The sequence below is a fragment of the Papaver somniferum genome, unplaced genomic scaffold (assembly GCF_003573695.1).
Source record: "Papaver somniferum cultivar HN1 unplaced genomic scaffold, ASM357369v1 unplaced-scaffold_150, whole genome shotgun sequence".
Taxonomy (NCBI): Eukaryota; Viridiplantae; Streptophyta; class Magnoliopsida; order Ranunculales; family Papaveraceae; genus Papaver; species Papaver somniferum.
In genome coordinates this window covers 5821433-5845910 of record NW_020624377.1, presented here as the reverse complement: position 1 = coordinate 5845910, position 24478 = coordinate 5821433, and the positions used below count along the sequence as shown (strand labels likewise).

Below are 24478 nucleotides of genomic sequence, written 5' to 3'. Positions count from 1 at the left end.
ATAACATCGATGACACATATCACTGTTCCATGCTATTTTGGAATGATAAAACTTGAATCATGATTTTGACTCCGAACAATAAATTGTCCTTAACCGAAATCCATCAAGTATGAACAAATGTTCATTAAGCTTAGTCATTATATTTCGAGAGTTAATTATCAAGATAAACTTGACTCGAAATTCTTGTCTTTGTACAATAATTTAATTAGTTATGCAACATCGTCTCAAAGATGGAAATATGAATATAACTTGAGATATAGGCGTGGTTCAGTCTTCACTTACCTTTTGTTGATAAAGTTCTCCAAAATCTTCGGTTGATCTTCACCTTCAAACGGTAGAACGCAATGATTACTGCTGTGATCCACTGTTTCTCAACTACATTTTATCCTAGTCCGAGACTTAACTAATTGTAGATTAGAAATCAAGATACAGTTTTGACAACTAAATTTGACAACAAGCTTGAGATAGCAACACTTGTGAGTTCGACCGAGTAATGCTCTAACAAAAAGGTATGGGGAGAAAGGCAGTTTTCTACTAACCATTTTTAGTATACCTTTGAGTTAATCCCTCGTGTTAAGCTGCATTTTATTTCATACTCAAATTGTTCGTTCAATGTTGGAGGAGTAACCAAAACTTCAAACAATGCTAGCATATCAGGAACTTCATTGGTTGTGAAATTTCTTCTCAGTTTCAGATTCCAAACTCCATTAGTAATCAAATCTTTCGCTGATGCATTTTTTTGTGTGGCTAACTTAAATATATTTAGAAATTGAACCTTCAAAATTTGTGTCATGGTCCATCTATCTCACCAAAAAGAAACTGCATTCCCACTATTGTTCTCTAAAGTTATTTGTTGTTCAGCTACATCTTTATGTTTTTGAATATTCTTCCAAAAACCACTTCCTTGAGCGTCAGTCATGTATTTTACCCATATTCGGGTTTTGTCTTCTCCATGATTATTTCTTTTCGTTTGATAACCTCCATGACCATTTAGCTAATAATGCTTTGTTAGTGAGTTTCAAGTTTCTAAACCCCAAACCACCAAGATTTTTTGGTTTGCATATTCTCTACCAAGCAACCCAACTAATCTTTTGTGTTTTCAGTTGTTGATCCCCGATCCCCACAAAAAGTTCCTTATCATATTATTTAGCTTCTTTTCAATACTTGCAGGGAGTTGAAAGATAAACATATAATATTGGAAACCTAGAGAGTGAGTTTTAATCAAAAATATTATTCCTGCTTTTGTGATGAAAGACTTTCTTTTCCATTGAGCTAGCTTCTTCTGGGATTTCTCCACTATTGAGTCCCAAATCGAGCTACTTCTTGAAGTTGAACCCACTGGCATGCTGAGATGTTTGAGAGGTAAACTTTCAATTTTGCATTTTAGAATCTATGCATTTTCTTCAATTTTGTTGTCTGCTTTAATATATATTACAACACTTTTAGTGAAGTTTACTATCAACCCGTGATGGCTTCAAAAATATGTTATATGGTGACTAAGTTTTCATCTTTTTCCTCTTTTACATCAAGAAAAACTAAAGTATCATCTACATATCGCAGGTGGGAAATCTGGATTATGTTTATTGAAAACCCTAAAATCATGTTTAGTTGCACAACATTCTTCATGAGTTTTGAGAATATTTCTGCAACTAAAATGAAAAGAAATGGTGACAGAGGGTCATATTTCCTTAATCCTTTTTAAGGCTTGAATTTTCTTGTTGAGCTTCCATATCAACAAGCAATGTTGTGCAGTTGAAACACACCACTCCATCCGGTTAATCCGTTTTTCACCAAAACCTGAACTCTTTCACACACCGCTGACTGTTTGGAAACTTACATTGTCAAAAGCTTTTTGGATATCTAGTTTTCATAGAATTCTGGCTTTTTTTTATTTAAACCTTGAGTCAATTAACTCTCCAACAATCAGAATGCCATCAAGAATTTGTTTGTCTGCTATGAAAGCTCCATGGGTTTATAATATCAGTTTAGCAAGTTTGAACTTTTGAGTGATAACGATATTACTTTGTAAACACTACCCACCAACCTGATTGACCTGAGGTCTTGTGAGTTCCCACCTGCTTAATTTTAGGTACCGTACAAAGCTAATGAAAGAACAATTTATCCTCCAATCTATGTTTCTATGAGGTTCAAATTCTTGAAATACTTTCATGAAATCATTTTTAATGACTTCCCCAACTACCTTGTAAAATTCTATGTTATATCCATCTGGACCCGGAGATTTGTTATTCTTGAATTGCTTGATTACCATCTAAACTTCTTCTTCGGTGATTGTTTTTTCCACCTCTAGGCTATCTTTTATAGAAATTTTTTTCATTCTTTAAAGTCTTGTGGGATGTTGATCTTTAAAAAGGACGAAGAAGTATCATACTCATATCAATAATCACCATTTGTCGTTGAGTTGAGAAGATACTTTACAAACTGATGCCCTGAGCCGAGAAATTAAAAATTTAATTTGCAAATGTGATTTTAGCAACTTGAGGGCCAACAATGAGAAGGAAAAGAGATATAACGAATATTGTGAAACATATATATATATATATATATTAAATAACAACAATAATTGTTGTGAATCATCGGATAGAAATTTAGGACGAATTTGAGTACAGGGAGCCGACAACATCATATTGTAAATAGGTTACAAGATCATCAAACACTATAATTTGTTGTTGGAATCGGTCGTCGGAAGCAGTCAGAATCTGGAATTGAATCATATAATGGTTGTATTAGATAGTTTAATAATTATGTAATGGAATCGGTTCTTTCCAGAAATCATAGGGTATTTTAGTTTAGGGAGTTACTTTAGATTAAATACTTTGTTTGTGATACAAAACTTTCGGAAGTGGTTGGATCTTCACTCGAAGATCCTAACACAACTGCTTTGTGTATTGTTGTTATTTTGTTGGGTTTTGTTTATGTCAAAACTCCCAGAACCATTTGAACCAGTCCTTGTACGTTGTTCTTGATTTATTGGGAAGACTAGTCTGTTTAGGGTTGAAATGCTAGAATAAATTAATCTGAAACAATGAAATTCTTGTAAAGTTGATGCAATTGTTATGATTTGTGTTGTTTGTGTAATAGAGGAACCATACAATGACGATCCAAGCTTGAATCAATACTACTAATATATCCAATATTTTTCGAAAAACGAAAAAAATTATAATTCGTTATCTCGCTCAAAATCATTATATTATCGTGGCAAAGTCATGGGGTGATCATAACCGATTAAGATTAACACCAAAATCTTTATCGATAAAAAAAAAAAAAAAATTGACAACCACTCCCACAAAGTAGGAAAGAAATGTTGTAGGTAGTTCATGCATGGGGATGTAATGTGTTGGCACTTGACAAAAACCTTCGGGAAAGGCTCAAACAATTGTTCAAAAAAGGAAGCCAGAGTAATCCCAGCAGTGGTGGACTGGTGGTCCATTATTCCAACCACCGCACACCCAACACCACCAACTAAAAACGCACTCATCGCGCATAATAGCCACACCTGCCACGTAATCCAACAAAGAAAACCAAATATCCACCCCACAAAAACATTACCAGTTCCACCACCACCGCCCCAACCACCACTCCACCACCACCATATAATTCCATCCCCATCTTCTCACAACAACCAAACCAAAACCCTAAACAAAAAAAAATCATGTCTCAACAACCTTCGGAGGAGAAAATACCTTCATCGTCAGAAACCACCAAACCACCACCGTCATCATCATCGACAGCAATCCCAACACCACCTAAAAAAATCCCCCCAATTCCATGGACACATCTAGAAACAGTAAACCTAATCGAAGTCTACCGCAACAAATGGTATTCATTAAAACGAGGTCAATTGAAGGCATCTCAATGGGAAGAAGTAGCTAATACGATCGCATCAAATTGTGGTTTCGATGAACCATCGAAATCATCAACACAGTGCAGGCATAAAATGGAGAAACTCCGCAAACGTTACCGATCTGAGAAACAAAGACCGGTGGCTTCTAATTGGATTTATTTTGATTTAATGGATCAGATGGAACGTGGGATTTTCCCATTAACTGTGAAACCGATTTCTTCAATCCCACCACCAGCTCCGGGTCAAAATCAGTCAACGGATGATGATGAAGAAGATGAGGTTGATGATGATAACGAAGATAATGATGGATTTAATAATGTAATACGGTCCAGAAGTATTAATCATATTTTGAGAAGGCCGCCGATTGTTTCTAGAGTTGTTGATAAGAGGAGGAGCAATTCATATTCGTTGCCGCCACAGCAGCAGCAACAGCCGCAGGTGACGCAGAATTGGAAGAGCTCGAGGAGGCCGTCGGAACGGAAGAGGAAGTCGTTTGAGATGGAAGAGGAAGAGGTTGAGGAAGAAGAGGAGGTGGAGGAGGAAAATGGTATTGGTGGTGGTGGTGATGGGGGATTGGGTGGGAGAGGTGGAGAGTTGTTAATGGAATTGGCATCGGTGATACGGAAATTTGGCGAAGGGTTTGTGAAAACTGAGAATATGAAGATGGAAATGATGAGGGAATTGGAGAGGAATCGTTTGGAAATGGAAGCAAAGAGGACTGAAATGATTATCAATTCGCAGAATCGTATTATTGATACGATTAATAAAGCGTTTGCGTCGCGGAAGAAGGCTAAGGAGGAGGCTTGATGAATTGCACTGAATGAAGTTCAGGTTCATTACTAATTATAGTAGATACTTGTGTTGTTTTTTTTTATTTCTCTTTTTTGTAGGTATTATTAGAATCGCTTTTGATTAATAAAGACTCTTTCGGAGTAATCTGATTGATTGTAGATGCTTTGAAAATCTTAGCTGGTTCATGTCGAGGTTCCTGGTATACGGTTCTAAGATAATTAGTTTAGTGTTATCTAAGTGAGAATCTAGGCAACTATAAACAGCATTCACAACACTTTATAGGTTAGGCTTTGTAAAAAAGGTGGAGGTTTTAACCCGTTGCAATTAATAATAACCTTTCTAGACGACTAAACAAGACCATGCTAAACTAAAAGAGAGTCTTTTGTTTCTTTCTTTACTTGTTTAGAGGGAATTGCTTGTATAAGTTTTCACTTAGGGAGTGGGCAAAAGTTTACATGTTTGGAATATTCATTTTTGAGGAAAGTCTATATTCCCAATTGTGATGTCCTCTTTGTTATTGTAAAAATATGTTTTCTAACTGGGAGAAGAAAAGTTGTCTCTGAGTTCTGTTGGATTGAAGGTGTGATATTTTGGGCTGAAACAACAAATAGGGCGCAGGTGTTTTTCTGGCATGATATGAATCTTGAATAAACCTACTCTGTTTAGGATTTTGATTTATATATCTACCAGTTTAGTTGTTGCTGGGTGGATTATTAGTTATGACTGCTTTTATCTTACCTAATTATGATAATTGAGTTGTACGTTCCAGCTTCGTGGTTTGGGGTATCGAATTAATCATTTTGTTGGAAGAGATGGTGGTGCTCAATGCAGAGGAATTGCAGATCAAAGTTTGTTTCATGTACTTCAAATGAACTTTGATGTGGCTCTAACCTTACCATCATCTACTCTTATTTCAGGGCTAGATATGGTTTATAGGTTTATTTAACTCTGCAGTAAGACCTACTGTCAACTAGGAAAAACCTTGTAACTCCGAACTACATTCACCAGTCAGTCCTACCTGAAGTTATCTTCACTGGCACAAAGGTTCTTCTTCTAGGTATACCATTGCTTTATGGTACATGAGGCTGTTCTAAGTTCTGTAGAGCAAGTATTGACACTCTAATATCAACGTGTAGAGGTTGCTTTTACTCTGAGGTTCTTCTTCTAGGTTGCTCATTACATTGCTTCAACTAGTCCCGCTGTTCCTCGAATGGATCTCTTAGTTGTTGAGAGGGTTACCCAGAAGGGGTATGAGGCTTACCTGGGAAAACTTACAAGTGAACCTGGCTATTAGTCGCATGTGAAGTAGCATGATCTAGAAAGCCTTCAACTAAAGTGGTCTGTTAGTCTAAGCGTAACCAGTGCAATAGACGTGTCTCAGGTAATGTAACTACTGTTAGGAAATCAGGTTTCTAATCTAATGTTAACCTGAACTGGTGTACAGTTCAAAAGTCCTGAGTCTCTCAGGAGCTTGAAATGCCCTGTTTTTGCGGTAAAGGTCTCGATGATGGTAATTATAGTAATACATCAGCTCTTCTCCATGAAAACTTGTATGCTTACTATCATGTGTTGCGAATTAGATTATGAATATGGGTATTATTACCAATCCTAGTTTGATATGAGTATTAGTAAGTCAGTATTTGATTAGTATTACTCAGACCACAGTATCAACTTTTCTTGGGGAGTTTTCCAGTAGACTCACATATGCCTGTTGTGGGGATCATTATTTGCTCTAGATTGACCTGCCAGACTCGTTTCTTCTACATTTTTTATTGTCATTGTTCAATGTCTGATTGCTCTTTTTTTGTTTTGTAATATGTCAGGTTTCTATTTGAATGTGAAAACGAGCTGATTTGTGATGTTACGAAGATATCTGGATTCTATGTAATTGTTTTCTGAATGCCCCAGCCCAAAGCTTTCAAAACGGCTTGATCATTATGCTGCACATTAATACCCAGAAAAAAGAGGTGATGGAAATCTATTTCTGGATCATTAAGGGCTGTGCAGTTGAAACTTTGTAGTGTGCCAGCTTCAACAAGATATACTCCTTCAAGATCAATTAGGCACGTAGGAAAATACCTAGAGGGAAGATAATTTCTGTTTCAGTTCCATTCAGAAATTCAAATGCTTTCCTGTACGCGCATCTTTTGATAGATGTTTTTTGTTATGTCTTGTTACCCAATAGCCATGCTAACTTTTGTAATGCTCTTCCATCCTGAAGTTCTTACTACGCTGGCCCCTCCATGTCTTCTCTGCTACTATTGTCATGTGAATCTTTATACGTCGTCTTCACGCTGCTTCCCATTAACATGCTTTCTCTGCACACCTTGTGACATCTTTACTCATTTTTCAGTAATGGACGGTTTAGAAAACAAGACAAACTAATGATATTTTGTAGATCAGTCTCTACATAAAGGGAGGAACCGCTCTCTGTTTGAAATGGATTCACTGCCCTACATTATAAGATATGAGCAAGACATTTGCAGAAAAGTCTCATCCGTAGGAATCATCATCCATTTGCATCCTTTTCATGGGCAGGGTTCGGCACCGACACCCAATGCCCGTAAGCATGATTACTAGTTCTGATTTTCGTATTTGCAATTTGCAAGAGGAAAGGTGATTGAAAATGAGCAAACAGATCCAATGAGATGTCACGGGAACAAGGCACAAGGGACAGATGTGGGTACTCTATCGCAATAACCCCACTCTTCAGTAAATATTCTTTTCCAGTAGAAAAGTTCTGAACATATTCAGTGCCACCACCAGAAAGATAATAACATATGAATGGTCCATGGAGAAGTGCATCATTCCTCATTAAGTTTTCTCACTTTTGTTTTTCACCATCCTCTTGTTTTTTCAGAATGTAAAACTGTTAGTTTGATGACCCGGTCACTGTTTTTGGACTCTGGTTACTGGATTCGGGTTATGGGTACTTAGCTTTAAGCCTTGTGTGAATCTGTAGCCCTAAATTTTGCACAGACGATCTGATTCATATAGTTAACGTCGTCTCCGGCCGGACTCCAGTTCTGGTGCATACTAAAAGAAAATGGCTTCTTTTACGTTTAGGGTTTTCTCTGGGATGTTTTCTACTACCAGGGCCATTGATGAAAACGTCCATCTTCGTTCAGAGTTGCAGCATGTTCCCAAACAAGTGAAAGATGTCTGTCGTAAACGGTTTAACAAACTCTCTATTGATCATCAAAGCTCTTCCAAGGTGAGAAGACTAGGAAGGACGGCCGCTGCTAAAGGATCATGTAGAACACATCCAGGCAGTGGTGGTGATCCTCAAACGTTTCCGCCAACCGACGTTATTGCTGCAGGTGATTGCGATCTCTATCATTTCAAACAAGTGTATTTAAATGCACCAGAGGGATCTGAAAAGAAAGCTAAAGCTTGGCAAAATTACCAAACTGTCATGCAACAGAGAAGTTATATTGATTCCTGTATGGTTCTCATTGGTGAGTTTATATTTGGAACAGCCGAGAAGGCTTTGGCTGTGATGAATGCTGCTGAAAGGCCTGCTGGACAACCTCTTATTGATGACTGGAGCTGTTACCATACAATGGTGAAAACACTGTCGAGAATATGTGGACCATTAACGCCATATGGACTGAAATATACGGTTAGCTTAGCTAACATGTGTTAAACCGGAGACCTTGGTAAGATGCCTCAACACCTCGAGGAACCGTAAAACTACTTCTTCCTTTGGAACACTGATATTTTCTTTTCTTAAGCTAATGTTATTGTTACATGGATAAATCAAGAATCTGGTTGTGATTCCGCGTCACTGTGTGATTTGTGCTTAGTAAGTTTACGTCCAAACTTTGCTACCCCAAAACCAAAACGAACCTCTCATTATAAAGTACCCCCTCTGATGGAGATAATTGGGTCCCACCAGTTACCCACTAAAGTAAAGGTGTTTTGCTTCTTCATCTCTTCCACTTCCACAGCAACACGTGAAAGCAAAACACATCCAATCACAGTTTTTCTTTCCCCATATTCACACAAACCCACCTCCTCCACCCAGAAAACCTCTTCCTTTGCAAGTAAACCAGACTTTTTCAGGGTTCATTTCACAACCCATGTCCATTCTTTTTCCAGTCTTGCTTGCTATTCTTCTGGAATGGAGCTGCACTCTGTAAAGCTTTTCCCCAAGTTTCTTCTGAATTTTTTTTTTTTACCCAATGGGTGTGTTGACATTATTTATTGACTGAGAGAGTACCGGGGGTTTCAGTTTCAGACTAGGTACTGTACTGGAGGACACCCCTTCATTGATTATTACCAGTACCACTGTACTGGAAGAGAGAATTCTACTGTTTTACTACTGTATTCCAGTTCCAACTTTATCCCTCCTTTCTTTAGTCACATTTTTACTGTTTTGCAAGTTTTTTTTTGCAGTGACACAGAATAATTCATTCCGTCAGCTTTTACTTTGAAAGTCTAAAAGTTTGATTATTATGCCAGGGAAACAGTTTTGCAAGAATCCAGTCTACACACTAGAGGGGCAGTGCCCAGTGGTTTAGGAGCATTGGAAGCTTGTCTTTTTCAAAAAAAGGGTTTTCTGATCCACAAAAGTTTCCTGCAGAAAATCTGTGCCACTACTAAATGCAAATTTGTGTGGTCAATAGACTTGTCAGGTGCTGCAGGTTTGAAGAACACCCTAAACCTCAAGATTCAAAAAGCAGCAACAAGGACAACAAGCACTAGAATGATGAACCTATATCAAATGCTGCCAAATGCCCATTGCTTTTTCTTATTGTCATACTTGATCTCAAGAGAACCCCCCTTTAAAGCTACAATATTAGGAGGAGGAAAAACAGGCATAACTGGTTGAGATAAGACTTGTATCAAAAACCACCACTACTTCTTGTAAAATCCAATTCAGAAACCTTAAAATGAAGAGTAAGAACTTCAATTGGACATAAACTGTGATAGGGGGATAGAGAACAACACAGCTTCATATAGATAAGATACTGAAACAAATACATCCTTTTAAGCAATATAAAAGTTCCAAGCAAATTAGAAGGAGAAGTTGCAAATTAACTCAGAATTACTAGTAAAATACCCAAGTAAACTAAGTAGTACTAGAAGCAGCAGCAATCATAAAGAAGCCGAGAACAACTTCCATACATTACCTTCACTAATGGCAGGACAGGATTAAAAGATAGAATGATCCCAGATGTCTTGGTTAACTCCTTCATAAAACCTCATTTCAAGTTCTTCGAGTCTCTGTTCATCATCCCAACCATCAGAACTCAAGTCGTCGTAATCTGCAATTCCACCAGCGACGAAATCCCAAGCCAAGTAATCAGAAGAATCTGAATAGTAAGAACAATCATCCATATCCCAGCAACTGCCTTCATCTACAACTGGTCCGACTACTTCCAATTTGGGGTGTCTCTCCTTTAGGACTTTCTCATCGAGCTTAACGTCCCAGCAACCTCTCAAGTCAATGTACTCCAAATCCTTACAGTTTGAGATGATCTCAAGGACAGCACCTGTGCTGAGAACTAAGTAGGCCATTTCGAGGTATTTCATTTTTGGCATGGTGGTTGCAATTGCATGAGCTTCGTCATCTTGGGAATCTTTGTCTACAACCTCAAGTGGACGCATGACCCGTCTAAGCCCTGAGAGGAATTTGCAGTTCTTGCCAATCACTTCCAATGCAGGACCACTGATTTTCTCACAGTGGCTCAAGTCCAAGAATGTAATGCTGGTTAGTTTCGCAGCAACTTGTTCCACTAATGGACTGCTTAGTTGACTCGAAGGTAGACGCAGAGTCTGAAGATTTCTAGCACTAACATAAAACAAACATCCCAATTAAGATAAACATGGATGAATCAAAAAATTTACTAAGAACACAATTGGTATCTACAGGTTCAGAAAAAAACATCCCCAACTAGAATACAACATGGATGAATTAAAAACTTACTATGAACAGAATTGGTATCCATAGATTTATCTTAGCTACAACAAGTGGATCAATTGAGCTCGGAAAATAGACTTGGAATATCGCAGTGATACAACATTACAACCTGAACCACATAGTATTTAGGATTCCCTACACTAGCTAAAACTCAAAAAGGACATTCTCATTCTAAGATATAAAAGTAACTGTTGCAATTAGTTTGTCGATCTTAACGTTTCTGGTTTGATAGTGTCGATCTAAATGTGCAGTTACTGTGATTGTTTATTGCGATTCATTCCTATCCTTAATTTCTCAATATTTCCAATTATGAAACAAAATCAAGGTTTCCATAAGAGATAATAAGTAGTACTACACTTACTGATTAGCAATGAAGGACAACATTCGCTCACTCGAGAGCCCTGTAACCCCAAGCTTACGAACAGAACCACAGCTTCTAGTAACAAGCATTTCAACCATCCGATTAATCTTGTCCTGCGACTGCAATCGGCTCCAATCCTCAATATTAATCTCTTGCCAACAGTAAGGGCCAGCAACAACATTCCCCCATGATTTGCAAACTCTAGGAATCACAGTCAGAATATCTTGAAGAGATAGTTTCTTAAAGATTAGCCCAAGTGCATCTGGTAATAGTTCATCCCAGCTTCTGAATTCACCTCCTTCCATCTCAACAATCCCTGCAAATACAAACAACCCATAAATCAGAAATCCATGAAAAACCCACTACAGAAATCAAAAAGAACTCACAGAGAACACAAATAGAAACCATTTTTAAGCAATTTTAAGAAAACACAGAACAGAAAACAAGAAGGAACCACCTTGGAAGAACACAGGAAGTTAAAAGATAAAGTCATAATAGATACTTACAAGAAAAGGGCTAAAAAGAGAAGGGAGGATAAACCCAGATCAGAAACCAAGGAAATGAAGAAAAGTAGAAAGATCTGAAAGAAAGAAAGAATGTAAAAAAAGACCTTGAAATCTATCTTCTCAGGAACTGAATTAATGGTCCTGTTTATAACAGTGGAAATGAAAAACTGAAGCTCCTTTAAAAAGAAACCCTTGTTTTTTTCTCATTAAAAAGCATTGAATTAGAGATATCTCCTCTCAATTAATTGAAACAATGAAGATCCATAAGATCAGGACCACCATCCATTACACACACAGTAGCCTACATACATACCCAGAGAGGAGAGATCATGTAACCATCACACACAGAGAGTAATAAATGTTGGTGTTGACAGAACCAAGAACAGATCAAATCAAAGAAAAAAAGCAATACACAGAAAAGAGAAGAGAAAATCTATTCACACAAGTTTACTGCATTTTACACGTTAAGTAAAAAACAAGAAATAAGAAAATGAAAAGAGATAAAAATGGTAATGTAAAATTACTTTTTTTTTTTGTTTTCTCGGATCCGTGCACCGATTAATCCGCCTAAGTTGATGGGGGAAGAAGATGATTGAAAGAAAAAAGAAAGAGTGAGAGGGACTAGACTAGACCAGACCTACTGTTGAGAGAAGAAGTTTTTGTTTGTAACAACCAGCAACAAGGAAGGAAGGAGGAGGAGAAGAAGAAAAGATAAAACAAGAACAAGAACCCAAAAACAAAAAGAAAAGAGAGAAAAGCTTATTTAATAAAATAAAGAAGATGAAGAAGGAGAAGGGGGATTGCCAAATGGGTATGAATGAATGTTATGTGTTTTGTCAATCCATGATTCTCTTCTATCTGCAATGACATGTGTTCTTGTCTTACTTTTTATTATACGTGGAGTGTGAGATTGAGAGAGTGGTGGTGAGTGACTAGAGGGGTTTTCAAGATCAGAACCAGTTCCATTTTACACACACATTGAGATTTGAAACTAACCACCATCACCCCCCACCAAAGTCATTGATTTCAGACAGACAAACAAACTAGTAGTAATGGCTCTCTGATTGGGTTTTACTGCCTACAAGTCTAAAATCATTATGGGGTTTGTTTGGATGAAGCTTAGGCTTCTTTCTTATATTTGCTTTGACTAGTACTAGTTTTTTTTTTTCCTGGACTATTTGGTCAACTAACATTCCTATCTTTGGCAAAGCCCCATCTTCCAAAATGATTTTCAGGGTTGGGGCATAGGTGGTGTATATTATGAGCACAAGTTTGGCAAACTATATTTATTTTCTCCAACAAATGTAGTTGGTGTTATTGAATTTTACATGACATCATCCTACAAATTTTTCAACTATATTGCTGAATTTTTTTGAGGATAATTATGCCTCTCATTTTACATTCATCCAAGCAAAATGGTACCCCCATTAGACATGTGAAACTTTGGTTTCGCAGGGAACTACATACCGTGCATTAAAACCTAATAATATAAGCATTAACGTCAATTAACTGAAAGTCGTTAGCCGTTGAGTCCCAATTATCAACTGAATGTCGTTAATCGTTGAGTCCCAGCTATCAACTTGGTAATAAATCCATATTAACTGTGTGCCTCGCGAGAATGATTGAACTAAAGTTGTCGGTGATTTAACTTAAATAACATGTTCATAAAGTATAAACAGAAGAACTTGTGCCCTTTAGAAACACATAATATAAAGTTTGCAGCAACAATCTTGATTGTCTGCTCTGATCCAATTTTATTTTGAACACCAGCATACGAAAGAAAATTAAAATAAATTACAATGCAGATCAAACATGGTTGGGCAGGTAGCCTGCATCCATCCAAGAATAAGGTGAATTTTGTTTAGTGCAATTTAAAGAACATACAACTACATTAATATATAGACTCACAAGCAATATTGCCTAAAGTAGAGAAGATATTGTTGCTGCCAAAAGCAAATGGTGGTAGACCAATCAAACCCAAAATGAAACAAAATCTCTCAAACTACCATTCTTGTCTTGCAATAGAGGATCTTGCAGCTACTTGTTTTTTTAGTTCCGGTTGGTTTGGCATTATGAAAGCATTAGCAATAAGCTAATAACATTGTGGACATGTCATGCATGCCTCCTTTGATTTTTCATTTGTTCACTCCAAATCATTTTTCTTCCAAGCATTTGTTTTTTTAATTAAGTAGTGATTCTCGTTGCACGGAGCACAAGGAATCTACTTAAATATTCATAAACTCTGTACTAAAAACTTGTATTTCCTGAAATGTAGTACTTTGTCATAAAAGGAAAACATTAATTAAAGAATTAGCCAAGTTAAAAGAAAATTAATGGTAATTGGAGGACAAATCTGATCACATGTTAGAACCGAGTAAAACCAAAAAGTAAATCAATGTAAAGTTGATTTTCCTGAATGAAATTATACTATAAAATAAATGATTTTCTCAGAAATTCATCTGAATTTTAATTTGAATCTTAAATAGAATCAATAAACCAACATTTTTAACATTCCTATGCTCGAATGATGCTCAAGATATTTTTTCATCTTTTTTGCATTATGAAGTGTGACTCGGTATCTCAAGACCCGAATGCATTATTCATTCATTTCTAATTATAAACAAGCAAACAGACTAGATCTGTTCACAAGCTTGTGCACAAGTATGAAAGTGAAGCTTCAAAGTCCTACCATATACGCATGCTATATTTTTAAACGGGTTTTTTCAAACAAAAACAAATGTTCGGTCCAAACCCATTTCTTTAAAACCACACTTACAATTTGAATAAGGTAGATTAATGAAGAATGGAGCGTCTTCATGAACATGGACTCTAGTCAAAAGGTACTTTAAGATGATCCCCTTCTTGATCTTAAATTAAGGGCTCTCTTTTAACTTATTTTTAAAGCTTAAAAACAACAAATTCATAATCTATTTTGTAGAGGAGTTTGGATTGTGACTGTGGTTTGGTTTAGACTTTAGAGTTTAGATGGAGTGATATATGCATACATACAAGTTAGCATCAGCATCAAAGTCTTTAATAAAACGGGTAGCAGGGTATCCCTATCATCTTCATAGTTAGTGACGCATTTGGTCCACCATAAATTCTTCCTAACCCTATTTTCTTGATAGGTGAACAGGGTAAATCAAAGATCATAAGGTCGTGTCTCACTTGGTATGTGAATCTCCGACTCAGATTTCAACACTTCTGAATCTCAGATTTAGCTGCTGGCGAAATGGTCCAACTCTCAGGTTCCAACAGAGACAGAGTGAGTAGGACTTTGGATTCATACACCACCTAAAACTCAGAATGTTGGTAACAAAACCAGGACTCATGCATGCTAACAAGATGCTTTCTCAGCTGCCAGTAAAAAACTCTGGTTTTACTGAAACGTGGTCCAATTGTGTCAGATGATACGACTCAGTCTACTGACTAGACTCCTACCTAGCCATATGTTACATTCGTCTTGGTGGTCACTGGCTCAAGAGTAAATATGTTGGTTTCTTGAGAAGACTGTGTCGAGTGATGATTCTGAGAAATGTAGATTCAAGATGACTCGGAAATGAGTAGATTACAGCCAGAGAAAAAAGAGGCCCATTACCTTGGCCTAATTTTTGAATTTAACTATGGGCTGAACAGACAAGTTTAAACACTGGAGATAGGACCACTACGGTGTGCAATCACTGCACCTGATTCCCCTGTTGTACCGACACAAGGCACAAATTTATTACACAGTAGGCTTCCTATTGCCTCTTTCATATGCCCAACCAAGAGATAAGTCTGATGTTGCTAAACATATTGTGAGTGGAAATACAATGAGAAGAAAATAAATGACATCTGATACGACTGGACCACTTGTGTGTTCTACCATGAGTCTTCTGCAGACGTACATATACACATTATCAGTCAAAGACTCGTTCAAATTCCTACGCTGATCAAGGCAATATGATTCCCATACACATTTCTCTCTTCTCTGAGTCTGATTATAGTAATTTTTGTCAGATTCTCAGGTTTAACCCCTCAAGTTCCATCCTTAACCTACTAATACCATAAGTCACCAGCATACGCTAATTAAGTTAAAAATATCCAGCTAAGCATAGCATATAACAATACAAAAATCACAGACATGGAACAAAGTTGGTTAACTAACCATGAAAATAAGATTATAAACAGCAATTCAATGGGTGTGTTCAATCAGCAATTTATTAGGAGAAAAGTTCTAGATGTGTTTACCAATAAAGTATCTAATAAAGACGCATGCTGCCTGCTGGTCATAATTTCCCAAAAGTCATACAATGTCTAGTCTGATGATACACCAACATGCTGACTGGCAAGACTTCTAAAGCCTAAGCTAACATTATTTGTCTTGAATGCTATATTTTCACCAAATTCTCAGGTTTGACCCCTCGAATACCTTTCTCAAATAGAAACTGAACTTTTGATACTGTAACAGAAAATGTACATGCTAATACAGGCATGGAAAACAACTAATAGGTCAACGGTGAAATTGATAATTTAACAACAATTTAATTAGGGGTGCAAACTAAGAGCAACATATTGTCTGCTAAACTTGACAAGATTTTCAAGTATGGCACTCTATTGGGACTTTCTCCAGCACATCCCCTATGAACTGGTTACGAAATGTCATACACAGATTACCAAGAGTCGAATCTAACGACGGAGCAACTTGCTTAAAGACAATATTCTCAAATCCTATAAGATACCATTGCCTGCAATGCTTTATTTTCACAGAATTATCAGGTTTGCCTGACCAAATTCCTTTTTTAGATACAGACAACCTACTAATACAGTACATGACAAGTTTATGCAAATTGATGTCAGAACTGAACAAAAACTAGCCAAGGCATATATCCAAATTCCTACAGTGATTATTAAGCTAGCTCAGCAGAGTAAGATTTTCATATACATATATTTCTTCTCTGGTTATAGTAATTCGTATTTATTATCACATTAAACTGGGCTCTATGGTTGTTGTCCATCCTAATGACAACAGTATCGAATTTAAACAACTGTGGTACTATTCTTCAAGTGTGGTCCATGAATAACTGCTCCAGTTAATCTCCAAAATGAATTAAGGACATGCACGGCTAAAACAAAAGAAGAACAGATGGAAATGCTAAAACAAACTCAACATAAATAAATCTTGTTTTTCTAATAGGGTAGTTACTACCTAACGTGTGTCAAAACCAAAAAAGAACTTACTAGCTAACGTAAGTTATGAATATATGTAAACGGCCCTCAGAGGTGTACTGTTAATCAGTGTGTCACAAATACAAAAGAGATTAAACTTACACGGTTATGTGTTACTAAAAGAAAAATTATCCCATAATTTTCGTAAGCTTTAGTAATTCCTGACTTGTCTTTGCTCCTGGGAAATGAATTCGCCGGCCCAATGTTCCACATCACCTATTAAAAAAACCAGGAAAAATGACTGTTATTCCAAACACAATGCCTAATGATAACATAACGCATATTATTCAAATGACTGAACTCCCACTGTAACAAGAATCTTAGAGTCCACAATCAAGTGAAGCATACGCATGGCGCATCTAATAACATATTTTTCATCATACAAACCATCCAAAACGCTAATCAACCAAGTTTAACTCAAACATGCTAGCAAAGTGAAAGCTCGACTTTCTATAAGGTTGCAAAAAAGTTCAAAACTACAGGTCCAGCTATGCTAAGTATACCACTGACCTCATCAAAGCACAGAAAGTTAAGTCAATTTGAAAACCCTTCTAAAGATATACGGCACATCTCTTGGTGGAAAGTTTTTCTCCGGGAAGTTTGTACATCTTCCCAACCCTTATCTAATTGATCTAATTATTTAATATTGATCCAATTGTTTTATTGCATTCGCCATAATCAATTGAGACTGGAATTTTGCATCTGGCTGAAGTTTTGACGCTGTGCAAGTGGCGTATGGCAAGGGTTACACCTACTATTCATAAAGTTGCACCTAGCATCTATAAAGTTGCAGGGAAATTCCTCAAAAAATTTCGAGAGAGACATGCTGGTCATAATTTCCCAAAAGATTATACAATGGTTACTAGATGTCTTAGCTAATATTGATCAGTAGCATATCTCATGTTTGCAAATCTTAACCTCTCATAAATCGTTCTTAACCTACTAATACTACATATATCCAAATGGTAAGAGAAGATCTAAACATCTTGCTAAGCAAAGCTTATACACAAATGCTAACAATACAAAAATCACAGGCATGGAGTTAATTATAGTTAAATAACAATAAAAACAACAAGATAAATAGATAATAAAAAACAATTTAATTGGGTGTGCTAGTTGCCTAATTTAAGTACTTATAGCAAAAACCTCTCAACTTGTTACCGTTAAAGAATCTAAAAAGACATATGTTGGTCATAACTTCCCGAAGGTTATGCGATAGTTACTAGATGTCTAATCTTATGGCGGAGCAACATATTGACTGACAAAATTTTCAGAACATAAGCTAACATTGTCCTGTAACAGATCTGCCTTGAATGCTTTATTTTCACCGAGTTCTCAGTTGGCCCCTTGATTATCTTTCTCATTGTACTGTTGGCGCTTATACTTATCAGTTACCGTCTTTATATGAGAAAGACTGTAACTGATAGGTATAAGCGCCAAGAGTACAAAAAAAATACAGGCACGGAGTAAAATTATAGTTCAGCAACTATAAAATTAATAATATTAACATCAACTCAATTGGGCGTGATAACTCAGATATTACTAAAACCAAAATATTCTCAATTTGTTACCTTTTAGGTAACTAACTAGTGTATTCATAAGAGTATCAAATATGATTAATTACCATCAGAAGCAATATTGGGAATTTCTCCAGCACCTCAACCTTATAAACTGGTTACTAAATGTTACACATGGAACCAAAATTCAAATTTTAATGATGGAGCAACATGCTTAATGACAATATTTGATTATTTTCATATCCTAAGCTATCATTGCCTTCAATGCTTAATTTCCTATGGATTCTCAGGTTTTCCCTATCATATTATTTTCTTAGGTACAAACTGACCTACTAATGATGTCAGAACTGAACTAAAGCAAATATCCATATGTTTACAAAACAAAAAATACAGGCATGAAATTAGAACCATGGATAACCAACTAGACAGACAAGGAAGATATTCACAACAAGTAACTCAGCTAATCTTTAGAGCAACAATTTGTGAACTCATCACAATTAAAATGAACAATAGGTGTAAGCTAAATTTAAGAATATTATCAAGTACAGTCAATTACCATTGGAGGAGTGAACCAAATAGAAAATGCTGCATAATTGGGACTTTCTCCAGTACCTCAGCCTTATACATTTTAAGCAATCCACCATTCACCTTATTCCAATTAGGCACACCACTAATATCATTCAACAAAGGAGAATGCTCATAAAACGGTCCCTTCTTCACTTTGTTCACAAACGCAATACACGAAATATAAAGATACTCCTCGGCAAAATTATCCACTATATCTTGATTATGGATTGATTTCGGTTTTATATACTTATGATCAATCAATTGCGATGAACCAAATATAAATGGTAGAAAATGATAATCATCAAGACCCCAAACTCCATGAGAACCAGCTGGTTCAAGAGAGTAAACAGTTTGCAATTTTCTCAACAGATTAAGATACTTGACAAAAACCCTGGAAACAACACCTTGATAATCCTCTTCCTTGACTAGTCCCATTCTAGCTAAACAGTACAACCAAGCAGCAAAATTGGTCTCATGACCAGTACCATAATCAATTCTACTTGAATTCCCAAATGAATCAGTGAAGTAAGGAACAAGCTCCACAGTTGAAGATCTAAGTTCTTCAGGTAAAAATTTCAACATCAAATCCTCAGAACTCGCAAGCAATCTAGCAGACCAATCCCTAAATGCATAGTTCCCATATCTAGCAGATTGTTGAACAGGAGGAATCTCATCAACCCAACACATAAGAGTATCCATTACAGAACAGATACAACCTAGGATTTCAGATTCATGACACGGCTCTGATAGTTTCTTCCCGCGAATCGATTCGCTCAGCGAAACGATGAAGCCGACGAAATTATTCGCTGAATCAGTTTCAACAAAGTGTCAAATATAATCTGGTGAATGAATCATCTTAGAAGGTGATTGAAATTCATGAGGAAGTGAAATGACTGAGACTTTTTGTGACTTGGGAACTGGGGTAAGGATGATAGCTTGTTGTGAATAGTTTGGAGGAAGGTTTACAGCTGGAGCACGAATTGGTCTGTAATTTGGTGGTGGTGACATTTCTGACCATACTGGCTGTGGCGGTGGGATTTCAGCTGGACCACCACAGCTACGGCATGTTGCTGTTGTGGTAGGAGTGGTGGAATGTGGAAGACAGTGATGAATTGTTGTTGTTGATGGTGGTGGGGTTTGCTTTGGTTCGTTTTCGTCGTCTGGTTTTTTAGTGGTAGAGGAAGGGGATTGTGGTGGTTCCATTTTTCGAAAGAAACTAGGCACTAATCAATTGGCAAATCTCACCAGAGAAACAAAACTAAGAACATTCATTTACTGCTGTCCCCTGCAATAACCCAAATTGGCAAAAATATAAGATTTCTGGAGCTTTAATCAATATCTATGATTTATAATCCAAATTCTACCATAATCAATATTCATAAAACTCATAAAAAATGAAGAAAACCCTAGATCCCACACACCATACATGATAATAATATTAGAGGACGGAGAGAACCAAAGTGAAGATGGGATTGTGGGTTTATATAATCAATGATGAAATCCACTAAACAACGACAAATCCAGTAAAATTTATAATCGAAATATAAGAAATTAGAGGCAACTTACCTAATTTGAGGCTTTTAAAACCGGATTTGAACTGCTAAAACCCAAATCGCTAACCAACTGGAGATCAATCTAATAGGTATTTAACTTCTTCTTCTTCTTCAGCTGTCGCTACATCATCATCAGCATCAACTCCGTTTACCCAGAATTCTTACTCGCTGTGTATTTTGCGCAGAGGAAAAGGGATATTACGGAAGTTATGTGTGAGCGGGACTGACACCATGTTTGTTCTGTTCGTCTTCCTCTATATCTGACTCGTCTGGATGACTCATTTAAATCCGACTGGAATAATCCCACGCTTCATCATTCCTTCATTTTATAATTATTTTCCTTCATCTCAAGAAGTTTCCTCAGTTTCAGCAAAACACTGATTTTGTCATATTTTCTCAAATGGTTGCTCAAACACACGCCAGAAAATACCAAAATTCTTAGGACTGAGATACATGCATTTTGACGACGTGAGCATGTTACCTTGACCGACCAAGGTTGGCTCTTTGGCTCGCACGGAGCCGGTCCCACATATTTTCATGAATTGACCTAATTTGCGCAATTGCACGTATTTGGTCCAAAACTCTTTCAAATAATTTTGGACTTTTCATAGAGCGATCGTCATTCGATACCGTGATCATCCAGGGCCGGTTTCATGACCCCTTGGTCGGTCCCTCATCTCTTCATAATTAATTAGGTTTTATCACCTAAGGCTCAGATGAGCATTTTTCTAATAAATGATTAAACCAGCATTTAATCATTCTTTCATCAACAAATCACCAACTCTTCAAGAGACCTTGGTATTTGATCACTCGAGCATATGGGTGCTACATGGACGATACATGATCCCATGTAGCCAGTCCCTCCTTCATTCCATGGTTAATTTTCAAATAAACCATCAATTGGTCATCAATTGATCGAATTAGGGTTTCTGAGTCCAAGGATCATAATTCCAGGTTCAAACACCAATGACTTTACGAAGATCTCATGATCATCATTTTATTATACTCGGTTCAACTACCAGCATTCTATTTAATGTTTTATTTTGGTCACGCTACCAATAATTCATCAGACGAGCAATACTTGCTCAGATGAGCAATATTTGCTCAAACCAATGAATATTGGTTCAACCCTCAATATTCAACAATTCATCGAATGAGCAATACTTGCTCACCTCAACTATCAACGTGAGAATTATACCTCTGTCTCAACAGACACGTTCAATTCATGAGTTTCAGAACATTTTGCAAGATAATGTTCAACTCTGCAAATACATGGACTCATTGTCCCATGAAGTCATGAAGTCAGCATGACTAACTAAATACACGTCTGCCTTGCAGACTCCACGAGACGTCAATCGTGTCACATGGGGGGATATTAACTAGGGTTTTGGTCTGGCGGTCTACGGCACGTGTGTTCATACACACGATGGAATGTGAGCAAGTCGTGCAATCAGTTGAAGGAGTTAACAAAGTAGTGGATGGAAAATCGACCAAGTCTCCGCACGATGAGCAACTGGTTTCCAACACGATTTCCATTTCCCCACTCTTTGATTCCATCAACAGTCACACTTCATGGGATCATGGTGTCTACAATTCCAGCAATATAAATAAGTTTATGAATCATGATTGAATAACAAGGATCTCACGTCAAACAGACAACTCGAGATTAACAACTCAACGTCTGAGTAATTACTCTCAACAGAGATTCAATCATTCAGAACTTATCTTATTCAGAATACAAAACACACCTACAATCTTTAATTAACATTGATTCCACATATTTCTCAGCTTCCCTCCTACAGATCGACCCATCCTCTCTTGTGACCGAATTTACTCTGGAACGACCATTGTCTTGGTTTAGGCCGGGGTACTATAGATTGATCTCTCGAATTCAAAAGCACTCCCTTCTTGCAGTGCATCTGTGTGAGGTTGAACATTTTGCTCAGTTAAAGGAGTCCCCTCCGTACGGTCGTCTCCTCAATTCCGTAAAACCAGCAAATCGTTTTGCCCCATCTACAGATTGGCGACCACAGTGGGAGATTAATCTCTCAGTTGCAATCTCGCAATTTCACAAGATGGCTGGTCTTAGGTCTGGGTTAGTTACAGGTTCTAATACAAATGACGCTAGCACTAGCAATAACAACAATGAGGATATCCCGGAAATAATTCCGGCCTCTAACACTGACGGTGGTGATTTTACTCATCCTCACGCTAACACGGAAGGTCATCCTCTGTTCGGCCGACACCCTGAGGAAGTCAGAGGAAACCACCACCTACCATGGCTGATCTCCTCAAAGTGCAATAAACTCTTGCAAATAATCAAACTGATATGGCTACAACACAGAAGGAGCTGTTTAATTATCTGAAGACTCTCACTGACAAGATGTCAGAGAAAACTCAAGAAAAAGGATAATTCCTCAGATGTTGATCCTCAGGTGGTTCCAATTCATACGGTGGATGACGACGAAGTCCGCAAAGCTGCAGACGATCCGTCAGCAAAGGAACCATCAAATTTCATTACTCGGGAAGATTTGGAGCGTCTTTTTGAGAACCGTGGAAAGGATAAGACATCACATTCCATAGTCACCAGCCTCCATATCCTGCCGCTACGCAAAGGATCCCTCTTCCGAAAGGTTATACTTCTCCGACCTTCACTCTGTATGATGGAACTGGCAATGCTCAAGAACATGTCTCTTGTTTCCTGAAAGCCTCGGGAGAACATGAACACAACCATGTTGCTCGCCTCAAGGAATTCTCAAAATCTTTGAAAGGCAGGATATACACCTGGTACAACAACATCGCACCAGGGACCATCAACAATTGGGGAGAAATGATTGACGCCTTCTACAGAAAGTATTTCTTTGTGTTAGAGCAAATTACTCTCTCTGGTCTTGGAAGAATGTTTCAGAGAAGCAATGAACATCCCAATGACTACGTGAAAAGATTCAGAGTCCAGGCTCTAGACTGTCATGATCCAAATGTCACAGAGAAACAACTGGTAGACTTGTGTATCAACGACATGATCACGGTATACAGAGCTTTGTTGGAAAACCTTCGTTTCCAGAACTTATCAGAGCTTCACGAAGCGGCGAAGAGATCGGCAACTACTGCACCCGCTTTACTGGAAAGAGCAAAAACTACAAAAGTTGAGGAGTCGCGAGAGACTCGAGGTAGCAGGCGTCTGATCAACTAGCAGTACAACCTCCATCCTTCCACAAATGTTATTGCAGAATGGAGCAAGTGGAAAGACGAGTAACAACGCAAGCATGCTTCTCCATCTCCTCTAGAAGCAGAGAGAAAAGATAATCAATCTTGAAATGCACAAACCTCAACCCTGCATCAACAAACGAGGAAATGATCATACATATTCTAAGCTCCCTCTTCTCATTTAACAAGTGATCGAGTTACTGGAAGTTTGGACTCAGGTTGGTGCAAGCAAATCGACATTCATCAGGAGGCAGCTGACTAAGAAGAAATGAAGAATCCCAGGTATTGTTGCCTTCATAAGTTCACCTATCATCTAACAGGTGACTGCAACATTTTGAAGAGACGGTTGAGCCACAATAGATTCAATTGGGGACTGAAGGAGTACATGGGTCCCTCTCCCAATCAAGACATCAATCTCTCCAAGCAGCCTCTCGACGAAGCACTTCAATCCTTGGTCGAATATATATATCTGAATTTCTCTATCTGTTGAAGGCACAAAGGAGAGACATACTCACAACACTGAATCACATCGTGTCAAGAAGTCCATTCTGAAGATACTTCTTGAGCCTCCATCCACATACCAAGAGATGTACGACTGGGGACTGCTTACCACAACCAATCTCAGAAGAAACGAATTTGGAAGAACGTCGATCAATGCTGACACCGCCATCAACAATATTCCACTGAAAACCATCAGATACACATGCATCACTCGAAAATAAGCTACTCATTCTCCCATATCAATCAGAGACCTTGAAGGAACGCTCGGAAATACTTATGGCTACATCACTCTCAAAGTGAACATAAGTTCAACCTGGATAGAAACCAAGTTTCACATAATCAGGAAGATCCAGGATATGACATGTCCTTCAGACAAGCGTGGATCCACGCTGAAAAGATGGGTACTTACAAAGAGTTTTTGGTTACACATCTCTCTAATGAAGAAAGTTCTGATCCAGAAGATTTGGCGATGTTCCAT

The 24478-nt window shown here is 37.5% G+C and overlaps 3 protein-coding genes and 1 pseudogene across 6 annotated transcripts; 2 read left to right on the top strand and 2 right to left on the bottom strand.

Moving 5' to 3' along the window:
* Nucleotides 1–3320: 3320 nt before the first annotated feature.
* LOC113336114 (trihelix transcription factor ASIL2-like) lies at nt 3321–6946 on the top strand. Its single transcript, XM_026582110.1, has 2 exons — nt 3321–4693; nt 6478–6946. Exon 1 carries the CDS (start codon nt 3671–3673, stop codon nt 4667–4669), a length of 999 nt encoding a protein of 332 aa, XP_026437895.1. The 5' UTR covers nt 3321–3670; the 3' UTR covers nt 4670–4693; nt 6478–6946.
* Nucleotides 6947–7700: 754 nt separating this feature from the next.
* LOC113336073 (vacuolar-processing enzyme-like) lies at nt 7701–8300 on the top strand. The gene has a single exon (XM_026582064.1). The coding sequence runs from the start codon at nt 7701–7703 to the stop codon at nt 8298–8300; it is 600 nt and encodes a 199-aa protein (XP_026437849.1).
* A 1294-nt stretch (nt 8301–9594) lies between these two features.
* On the bottom strand, nt 9595–12561 carry LOC113336102 (F-box protein FBW2-like). 4 transcript variants are annotated; one of them, XM_026582097.1, is made up of 3 exons: nt 11972–12561; nt 10942–11257; nt 9595–10451 (listed from the first exon to the last, which is right to left on the bottom strand). In XM_026582097.1, the coding sequence occupies exons 2-3, from the start codon at nt 11244–11246 to the stop codon at nt 9812–9814; spliced, it is 945 nt and encodes a 314-aa protein (XP_026437882.1). In that variant the 5' UTR covers nt 11247–11257; nt 11972–12561; the 3' UTR covers nt 9595–9811. The 4 variants fall into 4 exon arrangements, with proteins under 4 accessions (XP_026437882.1, XP_026437881.1, XP_026437883.1 ...); XM_026582096.1 differs by lacking the exon at nt 11972–12561 and adding an exon at nt 11448–11950; XM_026582098.1 differs by lacking the exon at nt 11972–12561 and adding an exon at nt 11552–11950.
* A 6163-nt stretch (nt 12562–18724) lies between these two features.
* On the bottom strand, nt 18725–20552 carry LOC113335842 (annotated as a pseudogene).
* Between the last annotated feature and the right edge of the window lie 3926 nt (nt 20553–24478).

What these genes read in the sequence shown, in the direction of transcription:
- LOC113336114 (XM_026582110.1), top strand. Translation starts at nt 3,671, where the DNA reads ATGTCTCAACAACCTTCGGAGGAGAAAATACCTTCATCGTCAGAAACC.
- LOC113336073 (XM_026582064.1), top strand. Translation starts at nt 7,701, where the DNA reads ATGGCTTCTTTTACGTTTAGGGTTTTCTCTGGGATGTTTTCTACTACC.
- LOC113336102 (XM_026582097.1), bottom strand. Translation starts at nt 11,246, where the DNA reads ATGGAAGGAGGTGAATTCAGAAGCTGGGATGAACTATTACCAGATGCA. An exon ending in TTGTCCTTCATTGCTAATCA is followed by an intron (nt 10,452 to 10,941) that starts GTAAGTGTAGTA and finishes GTTTTATGTTAG; the next exon opens with TGCTAGAAATCTTCAGACTC.